Genomic DNA, 18,441 nt, shown 5'->3' on the forward strand with positions numbered 1-18,441 from the left:
GCGGGGAGGGCGAACAACGGAAGGGACTCATCTCGCGGTTTCGAGCTGGGAACCAACCTCGCCCCCCACCCGTTTCTCTTCTCAGCGAGAACGGTTTGGGGGCGGGTGGGAAAGCGCGTCCTCGGAGCGCTCTCGTGCTCCCTTCTTGCAGCGCGCGCACTCCCTCGCTCCTTGCCTGCCCAGGAGGACAGCGATGGCTGCGGGCGCCGACGCGGAGCTGAGAGGGCCGGTGGCAACGCAGGTGTCAGGTCCGCTCGGCCCGGCTGGCCCGCAGGCCCGCCCCTCTTGCAAGCCGCCGCCCCCAGCCCGCCGAGCTGCGGCGCCGGGAGGGCGGGGCCGGGCGCGCGCCGGTTCTCTGTTCGCGGGCGGGGGGCGCGCGGCGCCTCGGTCTGGGGGAGCGCGGGGCGGCCTCCGCCGGCGTCGCGCGCGCTGTGTGTGAGCGGGGTCGCGCGCGCGCGAGCGACAAGCGAGTGAGGGAACGAGGAGCGGCCGGGTGTGAGCGTGTGGGAGTGTGTGTGTGGGAGTAGGGGGTGAGGGAGAGGCTGACCGACCGCGAGGCCGTGAGAAAGTGGGCGAGTGTGCGAGGACGCCCGGCCTGGCTGCGGGAGCCGCGGTCGGCGGAGGAGAAAGGAGGCGGCTCCCGGCATCCCTCCCCCTCCCCCTCCTCTCCTCGCACGACTTCCAGCCCGACCCGCGGCCCGCGCTGCCTCAGAGGCCTCAGCCCGGCTCCGCCGGCCGTGAGCGAAGGAGGATCCGCCCAAGCCAGGTGAGCGGCACGGTCGCCTCCCCGCCCGCGGTGGGGGCGTGAGGCGGGGCGCGGCCTCGCGGGCGAGCGGCTGCGGCCGGGAGGACTCAGGGAGCGGGGGCTTGGCCAGGGGAGGGGCGGCGCCACGCGCTCAGGGCCCGGGGTTGTGGGGGCCGGTGGTCGCTGCGGTGTCAGTCGGTGGGGAGCGGGGCTGAACCCGGTGGTCGCCTGCGTGCGGGGAGGGGTCAGCAGTGCGGAGTGCTGGCGACTGGATAACTGTGTCGGAGCGAGGCGGCGACCTCGGCGTGAAAGAAGTATGGTTTCCCCTGTGGGTGAGGGGGTGTGGTGACCCGGGAATGCTTGCAGTAGTAAAACCTGCGGCTTGCTAACCAGTGCTCGGGCGTGTGGTAACCGCCCCTGCCGCCCTGAATTCCGAGGTGTGACCCCTGCAGCAGGATGGCTTGCCACTCTCCCTGCAGTTACTGTGCTCCTCCTAACGTGTGAATCTTAGATTGTTAGTCATTCCGCGTTCGCCTTTGACAGCCCTCTGAATAAGAAGGGGATAACCAAATAATTACTTGTCTTGATTTTTTTTAGAGCATTTGAGTGTGATAGAAATACCCCAAACAAGCCAAATAGGGTTTCACTTTAGTCATTACTAGTTTATATTTATCTCCGATCCCAAATTTGTAATTCCATGTTTTGTGAGTAGAAATGGGGCACTGATTCTGTTGTGAATGGGGTTATACTAATGGTGCTGTATTTAACTTCAATATGAATTTTTTTCAGTGTGCTTATTATTTTCCCATTAATTGCATGTATTTTTGCCCCACGTCTTTGTGGAGTTTGTCTACATTCTAAATCTGTAAGGAAAATACAGAGGTAGCTTATTTAACACAAGATTTTCTGTTGGCTTCATATGTTTTTTGGTGGGCATTATTAACTAACCATTAAAATTTAAATGTTGCTCAGATGTCATTTTTTTCCTTCACAGTATTGAATAGCTTAAATGTGATTTCTTCTATGGCTTTTAAAGTGATTTCTTTCTTTTGTCAATGACTTGACAACGTACTTTTTTTTTTTTGCAAAATACTTTTTAAGGTACTTATTGGTGATAAAACTTTGAAATTCCAGTCCTGAAGGTCCAACGTTGTTTTTTCTCCTTGCACATTTTTTATTGGTGCCTTATAGTTGTACATTAGGATGGAATTTGTTTTTATATACTCAAACGTGCACACAATATGACAGTATAATTTGTCAACGTTTATTTTGTAGGTAATCCCTTTTTTTTTTTTTTTTTTTTTGCGGTGCTGGGGATTGAACCCTTGTGCTTGTGAGGCAAGCACGCTACCTACTGAGCTATCTCCCCAGCCCAATCCTTTACTTTTAAAAGTAAGTTGATTGTGTTATTTGGTTAGTATGGTAAAAGGGAGAACTATTTTTGTTTTGAAGTAATCTTATATTTCTATCTTTGATAATACATTAATTTTCTTTTTTTGGGGGGTGGGGTACCGGAGATTGAACGCAGGAGTACTCAGCCACTGAGCCACATGCTTAGCCCTATTTTGTATTTTATTTAGAGGCAGGGTCTCACTGAGTTGCTTAGCATCTCGCCATTGCTGAAGCTGGCTTTGAACTTGGGATCCTCCTGCCTCAGCCTCCCGAGCCACTGGGATTACAGGCGTGCCCAACCGTGCTGGGCTTAAATTTTTTTTTTTTTTTTTTTAATCTTTTCTCTATCTCCCTTCTGTTTCCTTTTTGTCTTCTCTTACCCTTACCAGGTGTTGGGAGTTGCTTATCAGAGAGGCTGTCAGGGAGGTGGGGGCCGCGGAGTGCAGTTTGATTCTGAGAACAGAGCCAACAAGGGGAACAGCAAATTCAGTCACTTGCAAGCCGCCCCTCATTCAACATCCACTTTTCTCTTCCTGCTTTTCCCCTTGCAGAGACCAAGTTTCTAACCTTTAACTCATTGACTATCAGCTGAGATTCCAGTTGTCTTGGTTTATAGTGCTTTTAAAAAATGCTTCTTGTATTTCCTTTGAGTCCCTCACAGTAGTAGTAACATGTGGTAATGGAAGAAAGAGTGACAAGAAATTGTCCTTATTTTTTCTTTCCCCTCATTCAGTCTCCTTTTACTATTCAGAGGGTATTACCAGCGAAATCTTAGAAGTCTTCTATCTCTTCTCAGCCTTGTTGTAAAGAAACCCACTGAAGTAGGTTTTATTTTCTCTCACCAATGCATATGAATCGTGGCACATGGAAAAACATACCTTTTAAAAATATCCCCCAATTTGTCCTTTCCCCAGTTTGTATCACCTGGTGTTTGTTGCTTGGGCAAGTCATTACATTTATTTCTCAAAGCTCCCTGCCCTGAGATGAATGAATAACTGATGAATTATGAACATTGGTAGAAGCTGAGGGAAAGGAACAGAGCACAACTAGTTGTTCCACACTTTGTGAAGTAGTAGCTTTTACCATCTTCATAGAGACATAGACAGTGAAAATGGATGGAGGAAGAACTTCTGTGCCCACAAACAAGTGAAGAGTGAGAGAAAACCAAACATAAAGTAAGGAAGGTGAGTTTTTTTATGTTGCTTGACAACTGTTTTGGGGGCACTTTTAATGATGTAGATTTGTAGACTTTTATGGAAGATGAGTTTACAAAGAATATTCTGCCAGCATATGAGAAAAAGCCTTTAGGAATTATAATAGTTTCTTTCTTTCTTTCTTTCTCTCTCTTTTTTTTTTTTTTTAAATTTGAGGGAGAAGATTGTATAAGGAACAATAAAATAGGTATTATTTTTCAAATAATATATTGAGATGCAATTGTCTCAAGAGAGGTTGAGTGTGGATGTTGGGGAAATTTTCCTTCATTATTTGGAATTTTACTGGTTGTAGTTAAGGATTGTTAAGGAATGATACAGTACTTCAGTATTTGTACATAATATATTTTAGATTCATGTGCCATAGGTATCTGTGTATGCTTTAGGTTTGCAGAAAAGGTCTGACTTTCTGATATAGTAACTAATGTCATAGTGGTGTACTTAATGTTTTCTAGTGTTCTTTTTCTCTCATTTGGCTTGGAGGAGAAAAGTCACAGAGCTAGTCATTTCTGTTCCCTTAGAGGCTGGGCTGCACAGAACACATCTGCTTATATCTTTTTTTCAATTGATGAAATTTTCTTTTTGGGTTTTTCCCCCTAAATTTAACTGCTAACAAAGCTTAATTATTTCAGGATGAATGTGACGATGATGGAAAGTAGCATTTGGCTTGCCTATTTTTTTTTTTTTTTAAGAGAAACTAAAATTATGAACTTTGACAGCTACATTTAGATCTTATGACAATATACATTTACCTGGTGTTTAACACTGAAAATACCTATTGATTTTTGATGTTCTATGATTTGATACAGCCAACTGTTAAAATAACTCAAAATAACTCTTGTCTTTAGCTTGTCAATCTGTTACATATCATGTTCTTTTTTGTCCATTGGATAACAGCAGAGAATAACACTTGTAGGTTTTGTCTTCCTGGACTTTGCAGTCTGTTTTCATTGATTGCTATACTTTTTAATCTGTCATTCAGTTCTTCCAGCAGTGTCTGGAGGATTCTATTAGATTCTCATGAAGTGTTACCAATTTGTCAATTGAGTTGGCAAAACAAAAATTTGTTTAAATGTTTACATTCCTAATTACTACTCCCCGCCCCAAAACCAGCTATATGTCACTAAATTGTGACCAAAAAATTCAAAACTCCACATTCCTTAAATGTTTTCACTCTGTATTCAACTCCTTACATTCTGTTTCTTTTTCTTTTCCTTCTAATACTATCTTCATTTTTTTTTTTTTTTTTTGTACTGAGGATTGAACCCAGGATGCTTAACCACTGAGCTGCATTCTCAGCCCCTTGTATTTTTTGAGACAAGGTTTTGCGAAGTTGCTGAAGCTGGCTTTGAACTTGGAATCCTCTTACCTCAAACTTCCACACTGAGATTACAGCATGCACCACTTGCCCAGCTAGCTTATGTTCTTAAAAATAAGGTTTCAGATACAACATGGAATTGTGATGTAAGAGCAGATGTCTTCTCTCTTACTACTCTGCTCTCAATTTTGGGTAACAGTAGAGCTTTGGTACTTTATCAGAAATCTTGAAAAATCCTGCAAGCTTCAAGTTCTTCTCTTGATGCTTTGAGTGATCAGTTGTTAGCTTAATCCTTTAACATGTGATTTAGTTAGCCATGCCTTGGGCTAACTAAGTGAGTAGGTTCCTGACTTCTTTGTAGAAGTACGGTAATATCTGGAAAGTTCCATGAAAGACTAATATTTATCATGTTAAATGTGGATGACTTCGATCTGTACTGTGCTTTTTATCTTGGAACTTTTTTCAGATTTTATGCCACTTTTCAGATATACTTTTATGTAATTTTTCCTCTTAAGTGAAGTCATTAGAAATTTTATTTGGATTTAAGATATCCACCCCCCACCCCTGTGGAAACCCCCCCTCCCCCGCAGGTTTAGAATGTTTTGTGTTGTATTGATCATTTAGGGAATTCAGTAACTAAGCTACAGATAATTAAGTAAAAGGTAATATTTTTCTAACTGTGGTTAAAATGTGTAAAATTTAGCAGTTAATTTACATTGGATTTTTTTCTTTCACAATTTTCTTTCTTTCTTTCTTTTTTTTTTTTTTTTTTTTTTGTTGTTGTTGTTGTTTCTTTGTTTTTTTGCAGTGCTGGTGATCGAACCCAGGGCCTTGTGCTTGTAAGGCAAGCATTCTACCAACTGAGCTATATCCCCAGCCCATTTTTGTTCCTTTTTAAAGCTAAATAATATTCCATTTCGTATATGTGAACCCAGCTTGCTTATTCATGTGTCAGTGGACATTTGGGTTGTTTCTGCCTTGTAGCTATTATACACAATGCTGCTGTGAACACAGGTGTACGGATGTAGACAGACTCTGCTTTCAGTTTTTTTGGGTGTACATCCAAAAGTGGAATTGTTATATCATATGGTAATCCTGTTTTTAAATTTTTTCCACATTTTTCATTGGTGCCTTATAGATGTATAAACTGATGGATCTGTTTTTAATTTTTTGAGGAACAGTCATATTTCTACAGTACCTGTACCATTTTATATTCAATGGTACACAATGATTCCTCTTTATCTATATCCTTACCTGTGTCTATATCCCTACCAACACTTGATATTTTGTTTTTTCTTTTTAAATAGTAACTATTCTGGTGGATATAAGGTGGTAGTATCTCATTGTGGCTTATTGGGGATGGGTGTAGTAGGTCTCATTTGCATTTCTCCAATGAAAAATGATATTTAATGTCTTACTCATGACATTTTAGCATCAGGCATTTTTAGCTTTGTGCATGCTTACACTATTTTACTTGCCATGGTGTCTTTAGAGTACATAGGAGACACTTAAATTTTAATTGAATACATTATCTAATTGAATACTTAAGTCTTGTTTACTTAGTAGTATATATTCTGAGCTTATGTGGGATTGTGAATAATTTTTTATTTAGAGCAGTTTTCTAATATTTAGTATTTTTATTGGCGTACAGAAATATTTCTCATAGGGGTGTGTGTGATCTGCACAATAAATGTAATGAACACTTGGTACCACTTTTTTGCAGCTGGTATGCAGCACTTAATGATGTCAAGGGAATGATTTTCTATGACTTTTTTTTTTAATTAGTGCCCGGAATTTAACTCAGGGTCACTTTACATTGAACTACATCATTCTCAGCCCTTTTTCTTTTTTATTTTGAGACAGAGTCTAAATAAGTTGCTTAGGGCCTTAAGTTGCTGAGATTGGCCTCGAACTTACAATTTTCCTGCCTCAGCCTTCCGAGTCACTGGGATTACAGGTGTGTGCCCCTGGACCTGGCTTCCTATGACTTTTGAACAGGTATGATGGGGTATAATTGCTAAGGTAAAATGCAGTGACCTAAACCAGGTGTGGTGGTGCACACCTGTAATCCCAGTGACTCACAAAGTTGGGACAGGCAGATTGCAAGTTTGAGGCCATCCTCATCAATTTAGACTCTTATCTCAAAGAATAAAAAGGACAGTGGCATCTTTTTGACTTGTCTTGTTTGTGTGGATTGAGCAGGGAGTTGCAGCAGGAGTCATTGTACCACCCTTTCTTCCCCCATTTTCTTTTTAATTAACAGGCCGTGGAATATTACTCCTCTTGACATGACCATCCCACCATTGCTTAAGTGTCAAGGTGAACATCTTGGCTGGTGTAACATTACAACAAGGTGGAGAACAGGGAGAGAGCAGATGGAGGATGATGTAGTACTTTTTGTTTCTACCGTTTCGTTATCATGGCTACTGATGGCAGTGCTCTCAAATGGGTCTGGTGGAGAAGAAATATTATTATCTACAATCAAAGCTGTATTATGCTGTTTTATGAAGAATTCTCTTAAACAAAATTTCTTAAGTATTGCTCAATAAATAAATAGGACAGGGGTTGTAGATCAGTGGTAAGGCACCCCTGGGTTTAATTTTTAGTACCAGAAAAAGAAAAGATTCAGTGACCTATAATAAAGAATCCCCCAAATACTGTAAACAATATAGAAATATATTTCTTTCTCCTACAGAGAAGTAGTTGGGAATGCAGAGCCTGACTTTATGAAGTTGTCAGGTTTAAGTTCTTTCCAATACAGCTAAAGGTCTAGGATTGACCTCTGTCCTCATGGTACAGATGTCTGCCACAGATGAAGCCATGACATCCGTATTCTAGACACAGGTTAAAAGAAGGGCCAAGGAAGAGTATACCTCTTGAATATATTTTCTGGAATTTCCAGTGCAATACTTTTGCTTAGATCTCTTTGCCCCAAATTTAATTATATGACCACATCTAATTGTAAGAAAGCATGAGGAACACAGTCTTTTGTGGCATTATGGCCAACTAAATATTAGGTATTACTGGGTGTAGTGGTGCATGCCTGTAATCCCAGGCAAAGGCAGGAGGATTGAAAGTTTGAGACCAGCCTAAGCAATTTAGCAAGACCCTGTTGCAAAATTAAAGATAAAAAGGGCTGGCGGGGTTGTGACTCAGTAGGTGCTCCTGGGTTCAATCTCTAGTAACCCCCCCCCCCCAATCATTACTAAGGAAGTAGTAGAAAATGGATATCTGGAGACAGGACAGCTGGCAATCTCTGTCCTAGAAGGTGTGTGAGCTCTACCACTTTCCAGTTGTGACCTTAGACAAATTGTCTGACCTCTTCTAGAATAGCTTACTGCCAAATGAAGATTATAATATTTCAAAGAGGTAGCTTCGAGGATCGTATAATATAAACTATCCAACATTGTATTTGAATGAATAGTCACTCAAATATGAATTTATTTTCCTTATCCAGATTCCCTTTGGTGTCTATGTATAGTAGAAAAGAATACAACAAAATTAAAAAAACCTAATCCCAGTTCTGGCTTTACTCAGACTGGTCTTTCTTTAGGATGGTGATAACATGTGACCTGAGTTCCTCATGTAATTATTGTATTTATGTACTGCTTAAATGAGAAAAATGTATAGTTAAAGTAGTTTTGTGAAATGTAAACAAAAAAAATTCTTTTAAATGTTGCTAGGCAGGATTGAATCCCAGGATCACTTAATCACTGAGTCACATTCCGCATCCTCCCCCACTTTTCCCTTTTTAAAAGTTGTTTTTATTTTTGAGACAGGGTCTTGCTAAGTCCTTAGGATGTTGCTAGGTCCTTAGGGCCTTGCTAAATTGCTGAGGTTGGTCTTGAACTTGTAATTCTCCTGCCTCAGCCTCCTGAGTTCCTGGAATTACAGGCATGTGCCACTCAGCCTGTCAAATGAAACTGTTTTTAACTTCGCACTTGTGTGCATTGTTTTGCTTTTGTCCTTTATGTGCTTCTTTGAAAAAGTGGAAACTATAGGCACTTATTTACAACTTTCTTTTTTTAATTTTTAGATATATATGACAGAAGAGTATATTTTAACATATTATACATACATAGAGTATAAATTATTTTAATTAGGATCCCATTCTTGTGGTTTGTACACGATGTGGAGTTAACGCTGGTCATATATTCATGTGTGAGCATAGGAAAGTTTTGTCTGATTGATTCTACTGTTTTTCATATTCCCAACCCCCTCCCTTTCCTTCATTCTCCTTAGTCTAGTCCAGTGAATTTCTATTCTTCCCCTCCCCACCCTTCCTTGTTGTATGTTAGCATTCACATATCAGAGAGAATGTTTGGCCTTTGGCTTTTTCACTCAGCATGTTTCCAGTTCATCCATTTACCGGCAAATGCCCTAATTTCATATTTTCTTTATAGCTGAGTAATATTCCATGTGTATGTATATCACATTTTCTTTATCCAGTCATCTGTTGAAGGGCACCTAGGTTGGTTCCATAGCTTAGCTATTGTGAATTGAGCTGCTCTAAACATTGATGTGCCTGCATCATTATGATATGCTGATTTTAAATCCTTTGGGTATAAACCAAGGAGTGGGATAATTGGGTCACTTTTTTTTTTTTGATACTGGAGATAGTTCTTTTTATTTTTTATTTTGGGACAGGGTCTTGCTTAATTGCTGAGCCTGTCCTTCATTTGTAACGCCCTCCTGCCTCAGCCTTCTGAGTTCCTGGGATTAAAGGTGTGAACCACTGTGTTCAGCTTCATCTACATATTTCTAAGTGTTGCCTTTCCTTGCCTTCATTACCTTTTTTGCTTTTGTGTAAACACTCATGTTTTACCAATCTTTTTTGCAGTTTTTTGACAGAGGGATCATATTGAGTTTGGATAGAAAAATCATGTGTATAGCTGGTATTAGGGGAAAGAGGGTATCTTAAGAACTATCGTAAGAAGAAATGAATGTGGAATGAAACTTTTAGAAATTATGTTTGCTCTGTTTTTGAGGTATACTCTTGAATATAAGGAGGGGACCTTTGTGGTCATATATTTATTTTCTACTACTGTTAAAGTTATCTTTGATTAATATCCATCTTCATGCTCCTACTTTTTCAGCATCCCATCTACCTTTTTTTTTGTGGTGGTGGGAGTGTTTGGGGTTGAATTCAGGGGCACTGGACCACAGAGTCACATCCGAAACCCTGTTTTGTATTATTTAGAGACAGGGTCTCACTGAGTTGCTTAGCACCTCGCCTTGCTTTTGCTGAGGCTGGCTTTGAACTTGCGATCTTCATGCCTCAGCCTCCCAAGCTGCTGGGATTACAGGCGTGTGCCACTGCGCCCAGCTCCCATCTACCTTTGAATTAATATGGTGCTGGGCATGGTGGTGCATGCCTGTATTCCCAGCAACATGGGAGGCTGAGGCAGGAGGATCACAAGTTCAAAGTCAGCCTCAGCAGTTTAGTGAAGAGTAAAACAATTTAGTGAGACCCTATCTCAAAATAAAAAATAGGGCTGGGGAGATAGCTCAGTCGGTACAGTGCTTGCCTTTCAAGCACAAGGCCCTGGGTTTGATCCCCAACACTGCAAAAAAAATAAATAAATAAAAATAAAAAATAAAACAGTCTGGGAGTGTGGCTGAGTGGTTGAGCTCCCTTGGAGTCAATCCCTATTACAAAAAATAAAATAATATGGTAAGGAAAATGGTGTTTTATGGACTGAAAATATCTAAATCAAGTGATATTACTTTAAATGATGATAAGATTATATAATAGTATCTAAGTTTCAAAGGGACTTTCTTTTGTGTGGTCATATATTGGTGAACATTTTTAGTGGATGATGGGATAACTGAGCTATCACTTGGTTGTTTCTGAGACTCTTCCCTGAGATTTTCATCTATTATTAATTTTCTGCATCTTTCATTAAATTTTTTATTTTCGATTTTTTATTGGTGCATAATTATTTATAATAGTTTCATTATGCTAGACTAGTGCATACACATAATTTGATCAGTCTCATTCCCTAGGACCTTCCCTTCCCCTCCCATCCTCCTCCAATTGCTTTATTTACTGATTCTCCTTTCTATTATTACTATTATTATTTCAGTTAGTGTATTATAATGATATATATAAGTGGGATTCATTGTGATACATATATGTATGGACATAAGCATAATTTGGTAATTTGGTAGATTTCTTTTTCCTTTTCTTCCTCCTCCTTTGTTAGTCCCCTTTGTCTCTCGGTCTCCCTTCTATTTTTGTGACACCTCTTTTTTTTTTTTTTTTTTTATTCCTTTTTCCCTCCCCTCATATGAGTGAAAAATTTGACCCTTGGCTTTTGAGTCTGGCTTATTTCACTTAGCATGCTGGTCTTCAGTTCCATTCATTTACTAGCAAGTGACATAATTTTTTTTTTGTCAGGGTTACCTTTTTTTTTTTTTTTTTTTTTTAATTGAGACAGGGTCTTGCAAAGAACCTGAGGCTAGTCTCAAATTTATGATCCTCCTGCCTCAGCCTCCCAAGTGGCTGGCATTATAGGTGTGCACCACAATGCCTGGCAATTTCATCCTTTTTTTTCTGGCTGAGTAAAACCCTGTTGTGTCTATATACCATTTTCTTTATCTGTTCATCTATTGACAGACACCTAGGCTGGTTCCATAAAGTGACTATTGTGAATTGTGCTACTGTAATTTCTACACTTTCAGTAAAGAGCTGCTCATGCTTGTTAGGCAAGCACTCTACCACTGAGCTGTACCCCCAGACTACTTCTGATAGACTTTTTGGTAAAGGAACTGGTAGCATTTTATACATTTATGAAATTTTGTTTCATTTTGGGTGTTTCATCTTCAAATCCGAAGGTTAGTTTTGCTGGGTATAAGATTCTTGGTTGGCAACCCTGTTCTTTCAGAGCTTGAAATATGTTGTTCCAGGCTCTTCTAGCTTTTAGAGTCTGTGCTGAGAAATCTGCTGATATCCATATTGGTTTCCCCCAATATGTAATCTGCCTTTCTCTCGAAGCCTTCAAAATCCTATCTTTATTTTGCATGTTAGGCATTTTCATTATAATGTGCCTTGGTGTGGAGCTGTTGTGACTTTGGTGTTCTGTAAGCCTCTTGTGGTTTTTTTTTTTTTGGGTGCTAGGGATTGGACCCAGGGCCTTGTGCTTACAAGGCAAGCACTCTACCTACTGAGCTATCTCCCTAGCCCCAAGCCTCTTGTTTTTGATTTTCCATTTCATTCTTCAGGTTTGGGAAATTTTCTGATATTATTTCATTGAATAGATTGTTCATTCCTTTGGTTTGTATCTCTGTGCCTTCCTCAATCCCAATAATTCTTAAATTTGGTCTTTTCACGATGTCCCATAGTTCTTGGAGATTCTGTTCATGATTTCTTACCATCTTCTCTGTTTGGACAACTTTATTTTCAAGATTAAATATTTTGTCTTCATTGTCTGAGGTTCTGTCTTCCAAGTGGTCTAGTCTGTTGGTGATGCTTTCCATTGAGTTTTTTATTTGGTTTATCGTTTCCTTCATTTAAAGTATTTCCGTTTTTTTGTTTGTTTGTTTGTTTTTGTTTTTTTTTTTGAGAATCTCTCTTTGTTGAAATGATCTTTTGCTTCCTGCAGTTGCTCTTTTAACTGCTTATTGGTATTCTCATTCATTGCCTGCATTTGCTCTCTTATCTCCTCCTTTGCTTCATGAATCATCTTAATCCTGTATAATCTGAACTCATTTTCTGATATTTATTCTACCATACTGTCATTGGATTCTATTAATGTAGAATCTAGATTTGTTTGGATCATTTTCTTCCCTTATTTTTTCATAGTTGTTCATGTATCTTCCCCTCTAGCAGTGCAGATCTGGGGTATTGCAGTTTCCCCCCTACAGGCTTATAGTGTCCCTACAGGTTTCCAAAACCTTTTCTTTAAGGGGGAGATAAATAGTAGCAGTGCCCATTTCAGACAGTATGCAACCCTAAACCAAATAGCCTCTAATGAAGACGTTAACAATATTGTTATAATAAACAGAATAAGTTCATTTATTATCTACAGTATAACAAATAGATTTGCAATAAGGTTTGCAATTTCTTTTTTTTTTTTCTGCCATTCAAGAAATTTATTTCCAGAAAAACTATCATGTAAATAACTTCAGAGGATATTAATGGAAGCAAAATAAAGACATTTTCAGAAACAAGGACTGGCACAATTTACCACATCAGACAATTCTTATGTGAAATACTGATGAAAGTTCTTTAATTGGAAAGAAAGAGACAGTAGACAGTAACTTTAATTCACTTGAAGAAAGTGAATAATGGTAAATTTGTAATTATAGAGGTAGTTATTTAAGACAGTTGCCATATTTTGGACATGACTTGAGTGTTTTCCCCAATTGTTCATGTTCTAGAGACTTGATCCTCAGTAACATGATGTTGCAGTTGATAGAATCTTTAGGAGGTATTACCTGGTGAGAGGTCCTTCAGTCACTGGGGCTGTTGCCCTAAAAAGGGAATGCTGATCTTTTTTTTTTTTAATTTATTTTTATTGTAAACAAATGGGATACATGTTGTTTCTGTTTGTACATGGAGTAACAGCATACCATTTGCGAAATCATACATTTACATAGGGTAATGATGTTTGATTCATTCTGTTATTTTTTCCTTCCCCCCACCCCTCCCACCCCTCTTTTCCCTCTATACAGTCCCTTCTTCCTCCATTCTTGCCCCCCTCCAATCCCCCATTATGTGTCATCATCCGCTTATCAGTGAGATCATTCGTCTTTTGGATTTTTGAGATTGGCTTATCTCACTTAGCATGATATTCTCCAATTTCATCCATTTGCCTGCAAATGCCATAATTTTGTTATTCTTTATAGCTGAGTAATATTCCATTTTATATATATATATATATATATATATATACACCACAGTTTTTTTATCCGTTTATCAATTGAAGGACATCTAGGTTGGTTCCACAATCTGGCTATTGTGAATTGAGCAGCTGTGAACATTGATGTGGCTGTGTCTCTGTAGTGTGCTGATTTTAAGTCCTTTGGTTATAGGCCGAGGAGTGGGATAGTTGGGTCAAATGGTGGTTCCATTCCAAGCTTTCTGAGGAATCTCCACACTGCTTTCCAGAGTGGCTGCACTAATTTGCAACCCCACCAGCAGTGTATGAGTGTACCTTTTTCCCCACATCCTCTCCAACACCTATTGTTGCTTGTATTCTTGATAATCACCATTCTAATTGGGGTGAGATGGAATCTTAGTGTAGTTTTGATTCGCATTTCTCTTATTACTAAAGATGTTGAACATTTTTTCATATGTTTGTTGATTGCTTGTAAATTACAAGCATGTGCCTCCACACCTGGCTCCTATGTTTTAAAATAGTGAATGTCATTTGAAATTTAAGATTCTGGATCATCAGTAAGGTTGTCATTTTATTGGTGAACTTTTGCCTTCTGTTCCATGTAAGTTTACTGCTGCTGTCCTTCAGATTTTTTATTTTTAATGGTACTGGGATTGAATCCAGGGTTGATCTCCCACAGGGCTACATTCCCAGCCCTTTTTATTTTAAAATAGGGTCTCACTAAGTTGCCCAGGCTGGCCTTGAACTTGCAATCCTTCTTCCTCAACCTCGAGTAGCTTGGGTTGCAGGCATGCACCACTGTGCTCTGCATGCCTTCTGACTTCTTATCAGCATTTATTTTTTCTTTTTCCTTGTTATTAGTACATACAAACATCAAGATGTTAATAAGGTAGAAAAGTAGATGTTTTAAAAATTCCATTAAGGGTTGGATATGCTGTGGCCAGTGGAGTGAGGTGTCCACTTGGTGTTGGCAGCCTGAGACTGGGAGGACCCTGGTGGGGAAAAGAGCTTGAGCTACTGTGTTTGGATCAGGACCTTTTGGGGTCTCAAATGTGAATCCTGATGATATAGCCCTAAGGTAAGCACATGTGGTGGCACACACCTGTGATCCCAGCAGCTCTGGAGGCTGAGGCAGGAGGATCACAAGTTCCAGGCCAGCTTTAGCAATTTAAGGAGCCCCCTCAGCTACTTAACAAGACCCTATTTCAAAATAAAGTTCTGGGAATATGACTTAGTGCCCCTGGTTCAATTCCTGGTAGGGGGAAAAAAAAAAAAGGAAGGAAGGAAGGAAGGAAGGAAGGAAGGAAGGAAATAAAATGAAATGAAGTGAAGCTGGGCACAGTGGCACATGCCTGTAATCCCTGCTGCTTGGTTGGTTTAGGCAGGAGGATCACAAGTTCAAGGCCAGCCTGGGAAACTCAGTGAGACCCTGTTTCAAAATAAGATTATAAAAAGGCAGTGAGTGGGGCAGGATGTAACTCAGTGGTAAAGTGCTCCTGAGTTTAATTCCCAATACCACAAAAACTAAACAGAAAATGAAAGGTGATAGGAAGCCAAATCTGAATCTGTGGTTGTTGGTTGCAGTGTAGAAACACCCAGTTGTCCTCAAGGATGTCCAGGATAACCATTAAGCCAAACAAGATGATATTCTTAGATACATAAATCTGCCAGGAGTTGCTGCAATGACTGAGTTTGCAGCTGTGTACATATATATCCTCTTCTGCTTGTTCAGGTAGTATGAAGTTATCATCCCTGTACCCCACCTGCTGTTGTCTGATTGGATTTATAAAAACCACATCACAGAAGTATACCTTATCTAGCATCCTGGCAAGTGTTACAGTGAAGGAGTTCGGATGCAAGGAATAAAATCACTCAACATTCTGCAGTCCAAAGTCAGGAAGTCCTTTTCTGGTAAAGAGGGAAATTGAGAGAGCTGTCATGTTGACAGCAATGTTGGACACTCTTTAAATGTTGGACACACATGTGCTAACAATGTACTCCTTGCTCTGCACAGGACCTAAGAGTGAGCCGAGGGAATGTAGGCCCTTGGGAATGTACCATTGGCCTCTGCTAACTTTATGATCCAGGATTATGTATGGCTTCTGCAAGAAAGCTTGACCTATACAACTGCTGCTTCTAACCCATTGCAGATCAGAGAGCAGAGTATATACGTGAACCCTGTACTGCCCTTCTACAGTGTTTGGTTTGCCTGTAGCCCTTCTGCCACCTGTACTAGGACAGCTCCTTGACTTGATGCCAAGCCCACGTGTTTGAACTTGTCCTGGGTGACAGATTCTGAATTGGATGCCCAACAGTTATTCAGATATCTTTTTTTTTTTTTTTTTTTTAAATGGTCAAGTAATGTCTTTAATGAAGAGAAACTGAAGCTGCAAAAAGTAAAGTGATTTTTACTCAAAAAGAGGGAGCTAAAACTCTTCCATTTAGCATAGGGAATAAAATCAAGTGGACACAACTCAAAGACTCCACCATCCCTATTATTCTCAACATTATTTTGCTAGGAGTTACACACAACTTTAAATACACAGCTTTAACAGAAACAGACCACCTTCAGTAACAACAAAATTGCCTGAACTTGGTTATCTTCCTAGTCTTCTAAGTTGCATGCATTTTTGACATTTCTTTTTTAAAACTGTGATAAGTAAAAATGCTCATAAAACAAAAATAAAATACATACAAAAAACATTATCTAACTAGACGTCAGACTATGCACGTAAGTTCTTTTTCTTCCTCAGAACATAATGGTGTTCCTGAAGATATAAATCCTGTCTTAATCATTGTTGTTTCTTCTATAAACCAAGTACTATTTTAGGCCTTCGTTAAGATTATATGAGTGTGTGTATGATATATGAATACATATGGAGAGAGAGGGAAAAAAAGGAAAAAAAAAATTTAAAGTAAATACTAGTCCAGTGCCTGGACTTCTTGGACCAAAAGGCACCATCTGTAAGGCTTCTGTGAAATGAAATGTGAAAAAACTATGTAGTTCCAGATATAAATGTTAAAATTCAGTCACCAGACACACTAACCCTTAAAAGTTGCCTCCTTGGCCTGAGCTATCCAAATCAGTGCCCTCGTCTTAAGCTGGCTGTTTTCCAAAGCGGTCAGAAGCAGTCTTCAGAGAGGGCGATGGCTAGGCCGTGATTCTGGGTTGTCTATTCAACTTCTTACAGCTCTTCTTACACTTGTTACAGTGTCTTTAATGAAGAGAAAACTGGGTTGTAGCAGGCTTGCTGGAAAGTGCAAAGGTATTGGGGATGGCGAGAACAAGCGGTTCCCAAGTTTCCAGGCAAGGCTAGAAGCCCAGAGCTATTTGTAAAACAAAGCCAAGCAGGCCCATGTTCCTGGCTCTCCCACCCACACGGGGAGTCCTGGCTGGACACCCGGCTGGACCGTTTTCTACCCATTCCTACCACAGGCCCGCTTCAGCGCGTCCACAAAGCCCTCGTACTGAGCCAGGATGGGGCTCTCCCTCTCAATGTAAGGGACCACCCACTCCTCTGCCGGCCCAGTGAGGCGGCTGATTACAAATGCCACCTTTAGGGTGTCACTCGAAAATCTGGCTTCGAAGAAGTTCATGTAAGATGCCGCCTGGATCAAAAAGTCAGGAAGCCGAGCGGGGTCGCCGTTAAACGACTCGGGAAAAACCACTGGACAGGTGGGCGGACGCACCTGGGCCAGCAGATTGGCTTTCTCGCACAGCAGGCGCTGCACTTGATCCATGAGCTCGTAGTTTTCCCTGCGCAGGGCATGGTTCTGGGTCAGGAGGTCCTGCATCATGACTAAGCATCCATCCCAGCTAAGCCTCCTATTCAGATATCTTAAAACAGTTATCTGGCAACTAGACATTTCATGTGAAAAAAACATATTGACTGAAAGTTGTACTTTTCAGGGGGCTTTGTGGGTATTTTTATTGTCTGATTACAGAATTACTGTTAATACCATTTTGGGGCCCATGAAGTTTTTAACAGCTGACATTAGTATCAGCAAAACATTTTTGCTTCCTGGTTGCCAGTGTCTGAAACATTTCATTCTGATTGCTATTGGGGTAGGAACTGCATTCTCAGTTGTAAGACTACCACACAATCAAATTAATCATCAGTGAACAGATGAGGTTTGAGAATCAAGTGTCAGGAGGAGGGACTGACATGGCTGTAGAATATTGGAGGTTAATGGCATTTCAAAAATGGTGTATACAAATATTCTTAAGTGCTTTTTTTTTTTTTTTTTTTGTCTTTTGGTGCTGGGTATTGAACCCAGAGAATCTTCACCACTGAGCTGCATCTTCAGCTCCTTTAATTTTGAGATGGGGTGATCTTAGTAAGTGGCCAAGGCTGGTCTTGAACTTGGTTTATAACATATATTTTATTTCATTTTGTCTGGTGACTGTCATCATTATCATCATTTCCTCCTTCTCCCTCTTTTCCTTCTCCTCATCATCATCAGCAACAACAACACAGGGGTACTTTTATCACCCAGCTACATCCCCAAATCTTTTTTTTACTTTGACACAGGGTCTCACTAGGTTGCCCATGCTGATGTAGGATTCACCATCCTCTTGCCTCAACTTCCTGAGTAGTTGGAATTATGGGTGTGTGCTGCCATGCCCAGCTTGGCAATCATCTTCTAATGAGATTTAAACATCACAAATTATAACATAGAGTCTAATTTATAATTTACAAATTGGGTATAATATGGTATTGTTAGCATGGTTCCTTCCTAGTGTGTAAGTTCCTATCATATTTAGCATAGATATCCTGCTTCTTTAGTGCCAGTGACTTATTTACACCTTTGAGGAAGTGGATTGAGGGATAGATGGCTTAGGGATAAGGTAGGTGGGTGAGTGTGACAGGCATGGTGTGGGTCAAGGTGCTGAGGATGTCTGGTTTTACTATGTTTCTATGGAGTAGGTCC

The 18,441-nt window shown here is 40.4% G+C and overlaps 2 protein-coding genes across 9 annotated transcripts in view; one reads left to right on the forward strand and one right to left on the reverse strand.

The window, feature by feature from the left end:
- Positions 1-331: 331 nt before the first annotated feature.
- The window catches only part of RIMKLB (ribosomal modification protein rimK like family member B), a 97,943-nt gene continuing 79,833 nt past the window's right edge, over positions 332-18,441 (forward strand). For 6 of the 8 annotated variants that reach the window (XM_079143152.1, XM_079143154.1, XM_079143153.1 and 3 more), the window contains exon 1: positions 332-766. The gene's annotated coding sequence lies outside the window, so the exon portion shown is untranslated. Of the gene's footprint in view, positions 767-925; positions 1,060-2,615; positions 3,322-18,441 lie in introns of those variants that run through there. The other 2 variants (XM_079143155.1, XM_079143156.1) reach the window with 2 other exon arrangements.
- On the reverse strand, positions 16,911-17,305 carry LOC306662060 (protein LDOC1-like). Its single transcript, XM_079141540.1, has one exon. It carries the CDS (start codon positions 17,302-17,304, stop codon positions 16,927-16,929), a length of 378 nt encoding a protein of 125 aa, XP_078997666.1. The 5' UTR covers position 17,305; the 3' UTR covers positions 16,911-16,926.

This window comes from Sciurus vulgaris (genome assembly GCF_902686455.1).
Source record: "Sciurus vulgaris genome assembly, chromosome: 5".
Classification (NCBI taxonomy): Eukaryota; Metazoa; Chordata; class Mammalia; order Rodentia; family Sciuridae; genus Sciurus; species Sciurus vulgaris.

Bases quoted from the DNA above. Each gene is read 5' to 3' on its own strand.
- LOC306662060 (XM_079141540.1), bottom strand. From the start codon at position 17,304: ATGCAGGACCTCCTGACCCAGAACCATGCCCTGCGCAGGGAAAACTAC.